Source organism: Crinia signifera, chromosome 3, assembly GCF_055691185.1.
Source record: "Crinia signifera chromosome 3, ASM5569118v1, whole genome shotgun sequence".
In the NCBI taxonomy this organism is placed as follows: Eukaryota; Metazoa; Chordata; class Amphibia; order Anura; family Myobatrachidae; genus Crinia; species Crinia signifera.
Window position 1 is genome coordinate 209,607,597 of NC_139219.1, and position 19,070 is coordinate 209,626,666.

A 19,070-nucleotide genomic window follows, 5' to 3' on the forward strand; every position below is an offset into this window, starting at 1 on the left:
CGGAACAGGAAGTGCCACAGCACTTATATAGAGCCACATGGATTACACTAGTCTGGATCCTGAAGAAGAGATAGCGTTATCTCGAAACATGTTGGCCCAGATCTAGTGTACCCCCAGAAGGCAGAAAAGCTGTGAAGGTGAGTTAAGCTAACCTGTGAGAACTTGGGCGTATGTTATCCGGTTTGACTTCACCCAACTATTACTTGGTAAGGCACCTCACCTTCCACTTTATACCTTCTTTTATTTGTATTGATGTTTTAACTTTTTCCATTAAAAACGGACATTTAAAGAAACCTTGATGCGCTTTGATCCTCATTCTACCACGTGAGTACGGGTACGCAATCCCATTTATCGATCCAAAGATACCTTGACACACCTGTATCCCTGTTGTCACAAGTGAGTTCGGTACGCCACCGTAGCTCGAAGTGACATTATTACAAACCTACCCTTTACACCAGGGATACTTCTCATTGTGGATTTCTCTGATTTTTTTCACCCTTTCCATATGATCACCGAGACACATTTGGAATCTGGAATATCCTAACCCTAGAAACATCTACAGGAGAAATTAGCCTACTCAGGAGAGGAAGACAAAGGGAAGTATCTTACTTCCCCTTTATTTTTTCCATTTCACCCCTCTCCCACTTTCCGAACCATAGGGAGCGCCCACGAGTGGATCTCCACACCCCTTTTTTTATAATTGTCTTTACTTTGAGGTGAAATTGGGATACACCTCGAGAGATCCATCAGGCAGATCCCTTCAGATAGCGCCACGTTACCCTTCTCACTCCCTGTATTACTCAAGTTTCTGTCTCCCAGATAGCAGGGTTCGAGCGATATCATGTTCGGACATAGGGAAAAAAGAAAAGAAGATACAGAAGAAGTATTCAGGATCACACATAATGAAGAAGATACAGAAATGACCAATGAAAAATTAAAACTAGCCATGTTCAAATTGGGAGACTGGCTAGTGAAAGAAAACATGAAAGAAATATATGGCCGAACACATCATCCCCAAAGGCTTACGCATGAAGAAGAGCCCATCATTTCAAGACCAATCGGAAGATTTCACCAAAGAATGGAATATCATTCTAAATACTTGTTCCTTCTCCCTCATGGAATTAGTCCTAAAAGAACAAAGGAAGAAACTCAAAGAAACTTCAGAAAGAGTGGATCTCCTACAAACACTCATTGAACCTTTTTCAAACATGGAGACCTTTCCTAACTTGGAAAAAAACATCATAGATAGGATAGACAAAAACAACAAACAACTTACAGTAAAGAAACAGAAGAAACTTCAAAGGGATTATGTCTATTACAAATTTGGTCCTCCCCAAAAGCTAGATATAAAGGAGAAACATAGAAAGAAAACAATTAAAACCCATACCCCCAAGTATGAAAACCGGGAAGAAAGATACAAACAAGCCAGACATATCAGTAAAACAAGAAACAACGAAGATTTTACACAGGGAAGGGCTACATGGAGAGAAGCCTCACGGAGAACACCGTACAAATCTTCACTACACATCCATAGAAGATACACCCCAGAAAAACTGGACAAAAAATATCAAAATTATCAAGACTGGAGGAGACATCAAAACCATATCCCACAAAGAAACAAGTACGAATCATCATCTCAAGCTACTCATAGAAATAGAAGACTACATCATAGAGAATATCCAGCCCCCAATAGAAAACCCTACTTTGGCGAATACTCTCGCAACGACACCATAAAAGAAAGACCTTCCCCAAAGAAAAACCAAAGGAACAAGCTCAATCCATCTACACACCAAGAAAGAAACATCGAATCCCGATACACTGGAAGAGAAAACAGGAGGAACTCACCCAGTTCCAGAAAAAGGAATTCAAGAAAGGAGAGATCGCCATCAGAAAATATGATATCCACAATAAGACGCAGATCAATAAATGAAGCAATTCCTGGTCCTAGTTACACCAATATAGAAACCTTCCTTCAAAAATCCACCAATCCCACCAGACATCCTTTTTTAGAACAAAGGACGAGACTGGAGGTAAAGACAAAAAGGACGGAGGAAGAAAAAAGAAAAAGAAGAAAGCTCATCTTCAAATAAAACTCCGCACAACACGGGGAAAAAGAGGGGGCAAACTTTCCAAGAAAAACTACAAGAACAGAAAGAGAACCCAAAAGAGGAAGGCCCTCACTCAGATACCAGAAACCACAGATGAAACCACCACTGCTTCCTCTATGATATTCAATTTGAGCAACAGACATCTTTCTAAGACAGAAGAAGATTTATTATGCAAAGGACTTAAGTACGCCCCTACTTCAACGTCGGATCCTTTTGAGAAATTTATTGACGTACATAAGTTTATTAGACAGATCACTTTAAAGAAATATTTTGTGAAAAAGGATTTGGAAGCAAAAGATCAAATTCTTTCCACCGTGGAACCCCCAGACAATATGACTAATCAACAAATTGAAGAAGAAGCTCCACATACCACCTTGAAGAAGAAATCCAAGTTTTACCCCACCTTTATCAAAGGGAATTTCATTGAAACATTCAGCAAAATAATCATCAAAGAAATAGAAGAGATAAACGATAAACAGAAGAAAATCAAACACAACTTGACAAGAAAAGAAAGAGATGCGGTAAAAACTCTGGAAAAAGAGAAAGGAATAATAATCAAACCTTGTGATAAGGGTGGTGGAATCGCAATAATGAATAAAGACCAATACACAACAGAAGTATACAAACATCTCAACGATCAAAGCACCTATAAAAAACTTAATCAGGACCCCACCACAAGAATAAAAGGGGAATTCAAAAAACTTATTGATAAACATCTGCATAGTGGAGGTATCAACAAAAGAGAATACGACTTTATTAACATCGAGGAAGATACCACTCCAACTATATACATTCTTCCCAAAGTCCATAAGGACAAGAAAAACCCGCCAGGAAGACCCATTATAGCGGGTACTAACTCGTTAACCTCCAATCTTTCAGCTTTGATTGATTCATTTTTGCAACCAATAGTAAAACAGAACCATGCATATCTTAAAGATACTGGAGACCTACTGAGACAACTCCAAAACGAAACCTGGAATGATCAAAAAATACTAGGGACCGGAGACGTGACCGCCCTATACACATGTATAGCACATGAAGATGGCCTCCAAGCAATAAAATATTACCTGGAAAAAACCGATCACTCACCATCCACGAAAGCTTTCATTTCTGATTCCATTTCATTCATTCTTTACAATAATTTTTTCTATTTTGAGGGCAATTATTATTTACAAACTAGAGGAACCGCAATGGGGACAAAATTTGCTCCCAGTTACGCCAATCTGTTTATGGCGTACTGGGAGGAAACCACCATTTACAATAACAACATCTGGAGCACCAAATTACAAAAATGGCAAAGATACATCGATGATGTGCTAATAATATGGGAAGGAGAGGAACAAGAACTGAAGGACTTCACAGAATCCCTCAATCAAAATAACAAAAACATCATATTTTCATTCCAACTCAGTAAGGATACCATAAATTTTTTGGACCTCACTATTTACATCGATAATAATACCTTACAAACCAAAACATACCACAAACCAACAGATGCCAATACTTACATACCCATTAACAGTCAACATCACGCACCTTGGCTCAAGAGCGTTCCCAAAAGCCAATTTTTACGTCTCAAACGTAATTGCAGTAACACCGAAACATTTCTCTCACAAGCGAAAACCATGAAGGAAGAGTTTAAGGCGAAAGGATACAAAGATAACAACCTGGAGGAAGTAATAGAAGAAGTTAACAAAAAGGACAGGAACATCATCCTACAGAATAAATTGAAGAACAAAGAGAACAATGAACACTTCAAATTCGCCTTCTTCTCTAGATATGATTACAATCACAAAACAGTAGAAAACATCTTCAAAAAGAATTGGCACATCTTACAGCAAGACCCCATCCTCAAAAATATCCTCCCTCCCAAACCTAAATTCGTCTACAGAAAATCCAAAAACTTAAAGGACCACCTAGTCAAAAGTTGCCTACCAGAAGAAAAAAGAACCAGAATACAAACTAAAGGATTCCACCGGTGTGCAATGTGCATTGGATGCAGGAATATAAAAACAGAAACATCCAAATACACTGAGATTACCATCAATAACAATAAAAAGAAAATAGAGGAATTTATCACCTGTGAAACATCCAATGTGATATACACAATCGAGTGCACCTGTGGACTATTTTACATCGGTAGGACAACCAGACCCCTAAAAGTAAGGATCGCAGAACACCTGAGAAACATCAAAAAAGGTTTATCCACTCATAGTCTTTCCAACCACTTCAAAACTACACACAACTGCTCCGTCAACCATATAAAGAGATTTATCGGGATTCAAAAAATCAATAACAGCTGGAAAAATAGGAACCAAGAAGTCAATCTAGCCAGAGCTGAAATGAAGCTCATATACAAATTCAAAACCCTCATACCATCAGGCCTAAACCAAGATTTCGAATTAAAATGGTTCCTCTGATCACCACTTTATCTCTCCCTTCTCATCCTTCACACCATTACTTACAGCATCTTCACTTCCATTTTTCCCTCCGCTTTCATCTTAACATCCTTTGTTGGGCCTCCCACTTCTACCCACACTTTTTCATTCTCATCTATTCCCCCATTACCCTCTGTAGATCCTCCCTCTTAGGCATGTCATTTTTCCATTCCACATTCCCTTATCGTTCATTTCCATTTTTTATTCTATTTCATATTTTTTTTTTTTTTTATTTTTTTTTTTTTTTTTTATTTATTTTTTTATTTATTTTTTTATTTTTATAGATTTTTCATTTTTTTTATTTATTTCTCTTCTTATTTTACTTTATCAGTTTTGAGGTCATGTTTGTTTTTAATATTCAATTTAGTTCTATTGGGCCATTTTTTTTTTTTTTTTATTTATATGTATTGTTATTTTTATTTGTTTCTTTATTTTTATCTTTATTTATTTTTATATATTTTTTATTTTATTAATTTTTTTTTTTTTTTTTTTTTTTTATTTTCCCTGCTGATTTAATTCAATTTTATGCCCATCCACTTTATCCATTTTCTATCACGATTTTCATTCCTGTTCACTCAGTTTCTATATACCCTTCTTCACCACCATCCATCTATATCTCCACCTTTTTCATCATTCTCCCTGTTTCTTCATATCATTCATTATCAAATTTGTACTTCAGGACAGCGCAGGACAGCGCAGCATCATGTGAAATTAGACACACGACTCTACTCCTGATGACATCATTTCCTCCACCCAGTGAAGCTGTGAAGGAATGACCAGAACAGGACTTCCGGGTGTACGAGGGAGAAACCTAGAGAGACGGACTTCTGGCCGCAGAACACCCGATCACGGCACTTCCGCCTCCCATTGAAGTCACCTGGAATCACTGAACTTCCGGGTGTACAGAGGACGCGCTCCGTCGCGGAACTTCCGGCCACGATGTTTTAGCTTCCTATTACCGCATACAGACAGTATTTTAGACACACAGTGCATCATAAATACATCTCGTTTTGAGATATAAAACGGAACACTAGCAAGGGGGACCTTGCACTGTCATTTTAGATACCTTGATGCTCTATTCAGATAAATGCAGTTTGTTCACTTCCGGTGTCACGTAACCCGGAACAGGAAGTGCCACAGCACTTATATAGAGCCACATGGATTACACTAGTCTGGATCCTGAAGAAGAGATAGCATTATCTCGAAACATGTTGGCCCAGATCTAGTGTACCCCCAGAAGGCAGAAAAGCTGTGAAGGTGAGTTAAGCTAACCTGTGAGAACTTGGGCGTATGTTATCCGGTTTGACTTCACCCAACTATTACTTGGTAAGGCACCTCACCTTCCACTTTATACCTTCTTTTATTTGTATTGATGTTTTAACTTTTTCCATTAAAAACGGACATTTAAAGAAACCTTGATGCGCTTTGATCCTCATTCTACCACGTGAGTACGGGTACGCAATCCCATTTATCGATCCAAAGATACCTTGACACACCTGTATCCCTGTTGTCACAAGTGAGTTCGGTACGCCACCGTAGCTCGAAGTGACATTATTACAAACCTACCCTTTACACCAGGGATACTTCTCATTGTGGATTTCTCTGATTTTTTTCACCCTTTCCATATGATCACCGAGACACATTTGGAATCTGGAATATCCTAACCCTAGAAACATCTACAGGAGAAATTAGCCTACTCAGGAGAGGAAGACAAAGGAAAGTATCTTACTTCCCCTTTATTTTTTCCATTTCACCCCTCTCCCACTTTCCGAACCATAGGGAGCGCCCACGAGTGGATCTCCACACCCCTTTTTTTATAAGTGACCCTGTGTGTTCCCCCACATATAACTAGTGACCCCTGTGTGTTTCCCACATGTAGCTAGTGACCCCTGTGTGTTTCCCACATGTAGCTAGTGACCCCGTGTGTTTCCCACATATAACTAGTGACCCTGTGTGTTCCCCCACATATAGCTAGTGACCCTGTGTGTTCCCCCAAATATAACTAGTGAAGCCGTGTGTTTCCCACATATAGCTAGAGACCCCGTGTGTTTCCCACATATAGCTAGTGATCCTGTGTGTTTCCTACATATAGCTAGTGACCGTGTGTGTTTCCCACATATAGCTAGTGACCCCGTGTGTTCCCCCACATAGCTAGTGACCCCGTGTGTTCCCCCACATATATCTAGTGACCCCGTGTGTTCCACCGGGATGCAGTTAAGATCCCGGCGGTCGGGATCCCGGCGTTCAGAATCCCGACGCCGGAATCCCGACCGCCGAAATGCCGACACTTTCTCCCTCCTGGGGTGTCCATGACACCCCTGGAGGGAGAATAAATTAGTGTGCCGAGCGTAGCGAGGCACCGGGCCCGCTGCGTGGCGAGCGCAGCGAGCCCGCAAGGGGGGAGCGATCCACGTCCCCCCCTTGTCGGCATTTCGGCTGTCGGGATTCCGGCGTCGGGATTCTGAACGCCGGGATCCCGACCGCCGGGATTCAATACTGAATCCGTTCCACCACATATAACTAGTGACCCTGTGTGTTTCCCCACATATAACTTAGTGACCCTGTGTGTTCCCCCACATATAACTAGTGACCCTTTGTGTTCCCCCACATGTAGCTAGTGACCCTGTGTGTTCCCCCACATGTAGCTAGTGACCCCGTGTGTTTCCCACATATAGCTAGTGACCCCGTGTGTTTCCCACATATAACTAGTGACCGTGTGTTTCCCACATATAACTAGTGACCCCGTGTGTTTCCCACATATAACTAGTGACCCTGTGTGTTCTCCATATATAGCTAGTGACGCTGTGTGTTCCCCCACATATAACTAGTGACCGTGTGTGTTACCCCACATATAGCTAGTGACCCCATGTGTTTCCCATATATAGCTAGTGACCCTGTGTGTTTCCCACAAATAACTAGTGACCCTGTGTGTTTCTCACATATAACTTAGTGTTGCATTCTGCCTGATGTCTACTCAAACACAGTGCAAATTATCTCCTTTGACCATTTGGCCGTTAGTGTTCAGGTGTAGCCTGACCTGAACAGACTCACTATATTCTTAGAATTAGTGACCTGCAGCTTTTCTGAACAGTAAAAAAATAAAAACAGACATTGAACAACATCATCAAACAGGTAATTTCAACTTTAGATTTCGATTTGTACTGTATGAACATGGCTAGGAATAACAGATGCACAGGCAACATTTTTAAAACTATGTGTGCAAATGCTAGAAGCCTAGGAGACAAAATTCCTGATCTAATCGCAATAATGACAAGGGATGACCTAGACATTGTGGCTATCACAGAGACATGGTGTAATGAGAACCATGGCTGGGACATAGCTATACCAGGATACAATTTATTTAGGAAGGACAGAATGGGAAGAATCGGAGGAGGGGTAGCAATGTATGTAAAGAAAAGCATAAATGCTACTTTAATACAAAACATTGAAGAAAAAACTGAGGCCCTTTGGGTGACCATAGAAATGGGGGAGAAGGACATTATTCGTACTGGGGTCATCTAAAGGCCACTAGGCCAGGGGAAGGATTTGGACAGGAGCCTATTGCTTGATGTCACTAAAATGGCTTTAAACACTGAGAATTTGGTGGAGGGAGACAAGGCAATTGCAGATCATCTAAATAATTACTTTTGCTCTGTATTCACTATAGAAGGAGAAGGGAAGGGACCACAGTTAAGTTGCAAGGACATTCATAAAAATAAGGTAGATGGAGGTACATTTACTAGGGAGAAAGTCCTAACAGAACTTTCAAGACTGAAAGTGGATAAATCAATGGGGCCAGACGGAGTGCATCCAAGGATACTAAAAGAACTAAAAGATGTGTTGGTAGCGCCATTAACAGATTTATTCAACCAGTCACTAGATACAGGTGCAGTTCATTGGTACGACCTCATCTGGAATACTGTGTCCAGTTCTGGAGACCATATCTTCAGAAGGATATAAATACATTGGAGAGTGTACAAAGAAGGGCAACTAAAATGGTTCATGGCCTACATCACAAAACTTACCTGGATAGACTAAAAGATCTTAACATGTATAGTTTGGAGCAGAGACGGGGGGGGGGGGGGACATGATAGAAATCTTCAAATATATCAAGGGTTTTAACAAGGTACAGGTGGAAAAATTTTCTTCAAAGGAAAACAAGTAATAAAACACGAGGACATGCACTGAAACTGGAGGGAGGTAGGTTCAGGGGAAATGTTAGAAAGAATTACTTCACAGAAAGGGTAGTGGATAAGTGGAATAGCCTCCCATCAGAGGTGGTAGAGGCTAAGACAGTAGAACAATTTAAACATGCTTGGGATAGGCATTTGAATATCCTTACAAAGAAATAAGGATTAAAAAGGGTTGAGTTTACCTGAAGGGTAAAAATAGGGGCAGACTAGATGGGCCAAATGGTTTTTATCTGCCGTCAAATTCTATGTTTCTATGTAACTAGTGACCCCGTGCGTTTCCCACATATAGCTAGTGACCGTGTGTGTTACCCCACATATAGCTAGTGACCCCATGTGTTTCCCATATATAACTAGTGACCCTGTGTGTTTCCCACATATAGCTAGTGACCCGTGTGTTTCCCACATATAGCTAGTGACCCCGTGTGTTTCCCACATATAGCTAGTGACCCCGTGTGTTTCCCACATATAGCTAGTGAACCCGAATGTTTCCCACATATAGCTAGTGACCCCGTGTGTTCCCCCACATATAGCTAGTGACCCTGTGTGTTCCCCCACATATAGCTAGTGACCCTGTGTGTTCCCCCACATATAGCTAGTGACCCTGTGTGTTCCCCCACATATAGCTAGTGACCCTGTGTGTTCCCCCACATATAGCTAGTGACCCTGTGTGTTCCCCCACATACAGCTAGTGACCCTGTGTGTTCCCCCACATATAAATAGTGACCCGTGTGTTTCCCACATATAGCTAGTGACCCTGTGTGTTTCCCACATATAACTAGTGACCCTGTGTGAATAGCTAGTGACCGTGTGTGTTACCACACATATAGCAAGTGACCCCTTTTGTTCCCCCACATATAGCTAGTGACCCTGTGTGTTCCCCCCACATATGGGCTAGTGACCCTGTGTGTTCCCCACATATAACTAGTGACCCCGTGTGTTACCCTACATATGGCTAGTGACCCTGTGTGTTACCCCATATATAGCTAGTGACCCCGTGTGTTCTCCACATATAACTAGTGACCCCATGTGTTCCCCACATATAGCTAGTGACACCGCATGTTCCCTACATATAACCAGTGACCCTATGTGTCCCCCACATATGACTAGTGACCCTGCATGTTCCCCACATATTACTAGTGAACTCGCATGTTCCCCACATATAACTGGTGACGCTGTGTGCACCGTCTTGTGTGCCCTTATTTACATTACCCATTTTCACACATTTGATCTTGAAAGAGTGGAAAACATGAACTAAAAGTGAGAGGTAATGAGGTAATGAAGACCGCACGTGACAGGAGAGTGAGAAGTAATGAAGACAGCATGTGACAGGAGAGTGAGAAGTAATGAAGACAGCACGTGACAGGAGAGTGAGAAGTAATGAAGACAGCATGTGACAGGAGTAGGTACAGTACAATAGTACATGGTGGTAAATTGTAGGGAGTAGGGATTTGAGGGAATGATTGGATTGTAAATGAGGCAGTGAATAGGGAAATTAATAACAGGAGTGTAGTTGAGGTAGTGAATGAGGAATGGGGTAATAAGGCGGCATGGTAGAAAGTGCACAATATGATGTTAGTGCGCTGCTGGGGAGATATATGCTGATTATATCTGCTGAGAAGAGATAAACTCGGACACACTGCTTTAAATTATACAAATTTTATATCAATGGGTTAAAATGCAGAAAATACAATACATCAGGGGTTCCCAATCTTTTTTGAATCACGGCACCCTAGAGTATCAGAATTTTTTCACGGCACCCCTAGGCCAAAAAAATAAAATTTAGATTGGGTTTATATGCAATTCTTAGGGTCAGTTATGTGGTAAAGGGCAGGATTTGCTTCTGTTTGTACACATTTTATGATTGGCAGCCACCAGCACTGGTTTTGCTCATTAATAACTAACCATTTAAAATTTGAGTTGGTCCTGGACCACCAACCAAGGGCACCCCTGCATGTGTCCCGAGGCACCCCAGGGAGCCACGGCACACAGTTTGGGAACCACTGCAATACATACAATTTAAGAAAAAGAAAAAGGAAAAGGAAAAGGAAAAAATATAAAGCAATAATAAAATAAAAAGCAGATAAAAGATAATTATATATATAAAAAAATATATATATATAAAAATAATTATTCCATATGGACAAAGGTTTAGATTCAGTGGGGGTCTCCTGTTAATAGTTTATTGCTTATTATTATTGCTTTATATTTTTTCCTTTTTCTTTTTCTTAAATTGTATGTATTGTATTTTCTGCATTTTAACCCATTGATATAAAAATGTTATAATTTAAAGCAGTGTGTCCGAGTTTATCTCTTCTCAGCAGATATAATCAGCATACATCTCCCCAGCAGCGCACTAACATCATATTGTGCAAACTCTGTGTCCTCTTTTTTCTGTGAGTCCAGGTGAACTCACCTGATGCGTGCAGCAGCTGGTAGAGAACCTATTAATATAGAACACTCTCCGGTTATTATAATAATCTTTTATTGAGCGCCGGGTACTGTGTACTCTGGTGGAGCATGACCTCAACCAGAATACACTCCTCTCCCTTTTTTCTGGCATGGTAGTAAGGGCTGATACTAATGTTTGAAAGGTAAGTGGCCGGATGGAGTTCATTGGACACCAAAGAGGGGTGATGGCTGGAGGAGGTAGAGGGAGGTGTTGGCACTAGCCCATGGCACACAAACACCCACTCTCACTTACCACAGCTGCTCCTACTTTCCCTCTCCAAAACCTTATACCATGCATAGTGAGGGTGCATGTCTGAGGGGAATCGGTACATCTATCAGAATGAACTTAGGTCTACAGTCATTAGGTCGACTCCACTAGGTCGACTGGCAGGAAGGTCGACCTGACTTAAGGTTGACATGGGCCAAGGTCGGCATGACTTAAGGTCGAATTTGCATAAAGGTCGACATGAGGAAGGTCGACTGGTCATAAGGTCGACATGGGTTTTTCACTGTTTTTTGATCCGAATGTCGACACAGTCGACATGGACACAGTTGGCAATGAGAATCGGACGCTCGCAATGCTTCGGGCACGGTGGCTCGCTTCGCTCGCCACAGCTTTAATAACCTCCTCCACACCCTAGTGGATGGTAGGGCATGAAAAACCGCCTGTCGGCACATGTCGGCTCAAAAAACAGTGAAAAACCCCATGTCGACCTTATGACCAGTCGACCTTCCTCATGTCGACCTTTATGCAAATTCGACCTTAAGTCATGTCGACCTTGGCCCATGTCGACCTTAAGTCAGGTCGACCTTCCTGCCAGTCGACCTAGTGGGGTCGACCTAATGACTGTAGACCTAAGTTCATTCTAATAGATGACCGCTTCCCGTCTGAGGACATCAGCACAGCCAGCAGCTCCATTTCCTGGCACATCTCTAGTTTTTTGGTCGGCTACGCTGTTTGATGGCCTGACTGTGATGCTGCTCCTGCCTTATAGGGTGGAGACCCCTTCTCTGGATCCCGGAGCTATCCTGCAATGCATATCCCCCCTTACAACTTTGAACCGGCCTTGGTGCTTATATAAAGTATGAAAATGTGTAATTCGACTAGTATTCATTTTGCCCTAAACTCATGAGCCTACTGTACGACAGTCAGATATACTGCAATAAAATATATATATATTTATTCATTTACAGTTTCTTATATAGCGCAGCAGATTCCGTTGCGCTTTACAATAGTAAACAGTGATAAAACAAACTGGGTAACAACAGACAGACTTGGAGGTTAGAGGGCCTTGCTGCAAGCTTACAATCTATAGGGATATATATATATATATATATATATATATGTATTTATCTACACACACACACACACACACACACACACACACACACACACACACGTATATTTGGCAGGGGGGGGGGGAGGTTTTCAACCCATTTATATATTTTTTATTTCTCACAAAATATTTTATTCACTTACCGAGCAGCCATTTTTCTGAGACACACTGCATATCTGGGGGCTTTTTTCCAGTGAACAGCCCGATGCAGATCTTGGCCTGGCGCAGGGTCTTGCTCACCTTTCCTCCACATAGTTGCACAATTTCGCAGAGACTGTGGCAAGGAGGCTGGCTACTTGGAGATATGAACAAGGCAGGGATGGTAGAGAGTAAATCCTGCTGATACTCTCCTGCTGATAGATGGCGTTGCAATCTGCAAATCTGTTGAATGAAAATCAATACAATTTAGTGTTTCAGGACAGACAAAAAGTACTCACTTGTCACATTACTGTAGAATAAAGTAAAAAACGAAAACAATTGTATTCAAATACAGTTTAATTTCACACATAACTTTAAATGAAGAGTTTTTTGTATTAATGAAAAATAGGTAAAAATATAGATTAAAAACCCATTAAGCTAAAGCTGTTTAATGTGAAAAATATCAGGCACCAGGTTCTCCCTGCTGTGTAATGTGTCTGAACTGCGCTTTAATACAGTATAATGGGATTTCGCCCTTACCACTAAATTAGGAGACAAAGCGCACAATGCTAGACTTGATCCTCAAGCTATTGCAACTTGTTTGCAGTGTAGTTCTTCTCCAATATACTAACTACAGTATATGAAACAGCTCCTTAGCAAAGCCCTTACAATAGTACTAAAGAATTTGAACACCTATGGTAACCACATATACACTATGAGTGTGACACAAATGGAGGTATAGAAGAGGATTTAAATGTAAATTAAAATGAACAGAGATTGACATAATCCGGTACCTGTGTACTAGCATGGCGCCCATGACATTAGGTCGCACGACATATAATAGCATTGCATGCCCTCGCATGGCATACACCCGATGCACTGCGATGCGATTTAAAATTGTATAAGCCCCCTATACGATGTTTAATTGTATAAACACCCTAATGTGGGCTTACAATGTTAAATGAACGCCAACCCGAAGCATGGCGAGCGCAGCGAGCCCGCGAAGGGCGGCGGTACGCATCCTACTACCTTTTCATACCCCCACTATCCACGTGGGCGTGGAGTTGATTTTACATAGTGTGGCGAGCACACCGAGCCCGAAGCGTGGCGAGCCCCGTGAGGGGCCGCGTATTACTTTACATGTATTGCGCGTGCGCTCGCCACGCTTCGGGCTTGGTGGCTCGCTGCGCTATATAAAATCAACTCCATGCCGATGTGGTTAGTGGGGGTATGAAAAGGTCATAGGATGCGTACCGCCGCCCCTCGCGGGCTCGCGGCGCTCACCACCCTTCGGGTTGGGGTTGATAGTGGGGGTGCTTTTAACATAGTAAGCACCCAACACGTTTAATTAACTTATAGGGGCCACTTTTAACATGGGAAAACCCTTTAGGGTGCTTATACAATTTTAAGCCGCATACCAATGTATATGCGATAGAATGGCATACAATGCCATACAATTCGATGGTATACAATTTTAAATTGTATAACATCGGCTGCCATCGCATCGCATACCATCGCATGCCTTATGGTCTGCGATGCGATGGGCACCGTGCTAGTACACCAGTACCCATAATCCTTACAGAACACCACCCGAAGCACCCACGGTATGCCTGAAAAAGATTGCAATAGCCAACTTTGAGATCATTTTAAGAAACAAATTGTTCAAATTATGAAAAGGGAGTGCTACTAAGGATGCATTACAAGGAGGAGTTCTATAATTGAGGAGCTACATTGCAAATGAGTTGTAGCCATTTGATTACCAAATGGCAAATACATTGGAAATGAGTTGTAGCCATTTTATTGGTTAATAGCGTACCCCAAAAACACATGAGAAATTTAGATAAAAGTACAGTTGCTTAGGAATCAAGGAAGATATACAAATATTTTTTTTCCAATCTGTACATTAGTGTAGGAGTATAGGAATTGTTGGCTGTATAGGGAGTGTCTGTTTCTATAGCATCAGTGATGTAGAGCAGCGGTTCTCAACCTCAGCCCTCAAGTACCCCCAACAGTTCACATTTTGCAGGTCTCCACACAGAATCACAGGTGAAATAATTAGCTCCACCTGTGATCTTTTAAAATGTGTCAGTGAATAATGAGTGCACCTGTCAGGTGTCCTGGAGAATGTGCACTGTTGGGGGGTCCTGAGGACCGAGGTTGAGAACCACTGATGTAGAGCATTTTATACAGTATGGTGTAGAACAGGCATGTCCAACGTTGGCCCTCCAGATGTTGTGAAACTACACATCCCAGCAAGGTTTGCCACAGTTTTGCTATTAGAGAATGTTAAAACTAGTGCAAAGCATGCTGGGATGTGTAGTTTCAAAACATCTGGAGGGCCAACGTTGGACATGCCTGGTGTAGAAGGTATCCAATAATTATTGTAGTTATAAGAATACAGCTTTAATATATGAAAAGTTACAGTTTGGAAAAGGTATATACAGGTCGAGTATCCCGTATCCGAATATCCGTTATCCGAATTACGGACATTCCAGAAAGTGAAAAAAAAATTTTTTTTTGCTAAAAACTCACTGGGGACATATGTAACAGCATCACTGGGGACATGATATGTAACTGGCACTATATATGTGCAAGACAATGATTGCTTGGCATTCAAATTCAGTGCTGAGAGAGTACACACATTTTGTTTCACGTTTTGAAACCTTGTTGTTTGAACAATTAAAATATGTTTGTGTGTATTTTATGTGGTAATAAAATATATTTGTGTGTATATTATGTGTTTATACAGCATAAATGCAAGATACTTCAAAATACATCATTGAAATATTAAAATATTCCGAAATACGGAATAATCCGTTATCCAAAATTCTCCTGGTCCCGAGCATTTTGGATACTCAACCTGTATAGTATAAACACACAAATTCAGGGTTTTTTTTGCAATGTAACTTGGAGTAATTCATATACTGCATGCTAGACTAATTGGAATAGTCTATAGGGGATTTTCAATCCTGGGCGCATTTTTAGGCACATTATACATGCCTTATTCAATCCCAGTGATGATTTTTCACCTGGGCAAAAAATCAAAATCGGCGAAAACCAAGTGGAGTGGCGAAATTGCAGCAAATTCACATATTTTGGCTAATTCCCTGCGGTTTTCGCCCTTCCCAACTCCCTCCAAAAGTGAAATGGCATCTACGGAAATTGACTAAAAACTGCCCATGATGGAATACTAGTCACCAAATTATTGCAGATTTTTTGCCTGGCCAGGAAATTCGTCGGGATTATGTAATAGAAAAAAGCTTTTCCTTTTACTATAATAAGTAAACCATACCTCCAGGGCCGGCGCCACCACTAGGCGGCTCTAGGCATTTGCCTAGGGCGCCGGCACCTGGAGGGCGGCAGTTCGCCCCTCACCCCCAGCGAACTGTAAAAAAAATTGCTGCCCCGGCGTCCCTGCAGTGCTGGGGCGGTCAGGGGTGTCCGTGCCGTAGGGGTACCTGCGGCGCCGTCATGTGTATAAAGCTGGCTGCGGCCGGCGGGGTCCCTGTAGTGAATAGCAAATAACTAGCGCTTCCCGTGCCGCCACGCGCATAGCGCTAGTTATTTGCTATTCACTACAGGGACCCCGCCGGCCGAAGCCAGCTTTATACACATGACGGCGCCGCAGGTACCCCTACGGCACGGACACCCCTGACCGCCCCAGCACTGCAGGGACGCCGGGGCAGCAATTTTTTTACACAGGTACCACCCCCCCTCCCCCCGGCACCGGGGCGCCCCCACCCCGACTCGCCTGGGGCGCTCCGGTGCCTTGCACCGGCCCTGCATACCTCCAAACATGACCCTCTCCAGGAGGGACACTTTGCTCTGTTTCTGGACTTCACTCTTATGTAGCTTTCACATCACACTTTTAAAACGGTATATTGCCGTTTTTTTGCCTTTTAAAACGTTTAAGGCTGCAGTGTGAAAGTGTCATAGTTGAAATACCATTTAAAGTTAACTGGTATTTCAACACGTTTAAAAAGCAGAGTCCTACCCGTTTTAAAGCCAATTCAGAGCCGTTTTTTGTGCTGTCTGAATGGCACTGAAATGGTATTTAGTAAAAAATAAAGGTTAGAGCACTGTGATAGGCTGTCCCTTGTCTTGTGTCCCTTTCCTGAACCAGGAAATAAGCTGTGGGTAGAAACGTGTTCAGAGGTTAAACGGCTTGACTGGTGATGTGAATGGTACTTAAACGGTATTTTTAAATGGTAATCTGCTGCAATATGAACACTAGACCCGTTTAAAATACCATTTAAAATTACAGTTTTTCAAAACGTTTCAAAATGTTTTATGTGATGTGAAAGCTACATTAATGTATAATTACCATCACCTGTTTTAAACAGGGAAATGGATAAGAAAGGTGTTTCCACACAGGTAATAGCAATCATACATTATGAGGGATGTCCAGAAACAGAGCAAAGTGTCCCTCCTGGAGAGGGTCATGTTGGGAGGTATGAGTAAACAGATGTATTAGGTTTCTGTTACAGGAGGAAACTTGAAATTACTTGTGCATATATACACATAGATTTTTCTTTAGGAGGCCATTCCATTCTGTGTGTTGGAAGTGAGGTGATTCTGACCATTTTGTCTACACCTTGTGACTACCAACATTACAGATTCCTCATACCCCACGGCAGCGGGCAGGAAAATTACACTTCACCGCTTATAGAAAACCCCAGTTAATTGGGATGTGTAGAAGAACCTCAATAGTTTATGAGGATAAACTGACTGGCCGCTATTTGCTTTTAACATTGGCATTGCATTTAAATGAATCTTCCCTATTGTACAATTCAACTAATTGCAAGGAATACTCCCTTCTTAAACATTTTTGAATTAATGAGCTTACCATATATACTCGAGTATAAGCCTACTTTTTCAGAACAGTTTTTATGCTGAAAAAGCCCCCCTCGGTTTATACTCGAGTGAGGGTCCCACTTGAGTCAATACGTTTTCCCAGTTTTTTTTTTTTTTTTTAAATTAGGTGCCTCAGCTTATATTCGGGTCGACTTATACTCAAGTATATACGGTAAGTACAAAACCATTTTTGCAGCCCCGAATTAGTTTTAAATGAAATTATAGTTATCCATATGAAGGTATAACCACCTCACCAATGCTTTATTCTATAGCACAAAGACCTCCCACATAGGGAACTATGTATTAAGGCTTGAAAAAAGTGATAAAGTGGAGAGTGAGATAATGCAACAGCCATCAGCTCAAAGCTGCCATGTTACAAGCTGGGTTTGAAAAGTGATAGGAGCTGGTTGGTAGTTTATCACTCTCCACTTTTTCACTTTTGCAAGGCTTAGTACATTTAACCTGTAGAGTTTACCCTTCTGTCTATAAAGTCAAATACTCTGCAAGCCTTACCTGTTGCCGACACCTGTCTACACAAGCAACTTGTGACAATCATCCCAGTGTACTGTCTTATGAAAGCTACCCATGACTGTGAATAAATTCATCATTTCTGCGAAGACCTTTTCCAGTCATTATTTTCCAATTGGCAGTCAAAAAGTGGCATCAAGGACGGTGTAATGGGGTTAGTATTACTGCCTCACAGAGCTCAGGTCATGGGTTCGATACCCACCATGGCCCTAATTGTGCAGAGTTTGTATATTCTCCCTGTGTTTGCGTGGGTTTACTCCGGGTGCTCCGGTTTCCTCCCACAATCCAAAAATATACTGGTAGGTCAATTGGCTTCCAACAAAAATTAACTCTAGAATGTCTGTGTGTACATGTGGTAGGGCAGAGCTGGCCAAACCGTTTCTCGAGATCTACCAACGGTCCATGTTTTCCATATCACCTAGCCGGTGCACAGCTGAAGTCATTACTGTCACATTTTCAAACCTGCTGCATTCATTCCTACTATAGATCCACAGGTTGCCTGGAAAACATGAACTGTTGGTAGATCCTGAGGACAGGTTTGGCCACCCCTATGGTAGGGAATATAGATTGTAAACTCCACTGGGGCAGGGATTGATGTGAATGTTCAACTATACTTTGTATAGCGCAGCGGAATATGTATGCGCTTTATAATAAACTGTTAAATAAAGTGCAACTTTCACTGTAGCAATCTGTACATCAGTACTGCTTAATCTTAACTTTTTAATGCCCCCCTGTAATGTAAAATGGCTGCATCACAGTATCTTTGATGTCAGCTCAATTCAAAGCAAAAACACTTTTGAATTGTATTGTGTATAGTTGTTAGATCAAAGTAAGGGTGCCACTAGTGGAGTTATGCCTTGCCTTGGTCACACTCCTGTGTGGGCTACATAAATAACTTAATTAAGCAAGAAAAAAAAGTCACTACTGTTGAGCTGTCAAAAAAAGTGGACAGAGCAAGTCAACAGGAACAGTAATCATGGGCTGCTCGGAAAATAAAGAGGAAAAATCCATTAATTTGCTATTTCT

The 19,070-nt window shown here is 41.6% G+C and overlaps 1 protein-coding gene across 3 annotated transcripts in view; it reads right to left on the bottom strand.

Moving 5' to 3' along the window:
• MCPH1 (microcephalin 1) overlaps positions 1-19,070 on the bottom strand; it is a 352,972-nt gene that overhangs the window by 11,691 nt on the left and 322,211 nt on the right. For 2 of the 3 annotated variants that reach the window (XM_083177354.1, XM_083177355.1), the window contains exon 13: positions 12,668-12,905. In XM_083177354.1, the coding sequence (XP_083033480.1) occupies positions 12,668-12,905 (238 nt within the window). Of the gene's footprint in view, positions 1-12,667; positions 12,906-19,070 lie in introns of those variants that run through there. The other variant, XR_014471760.1, reaches the window with a different exon arrangement.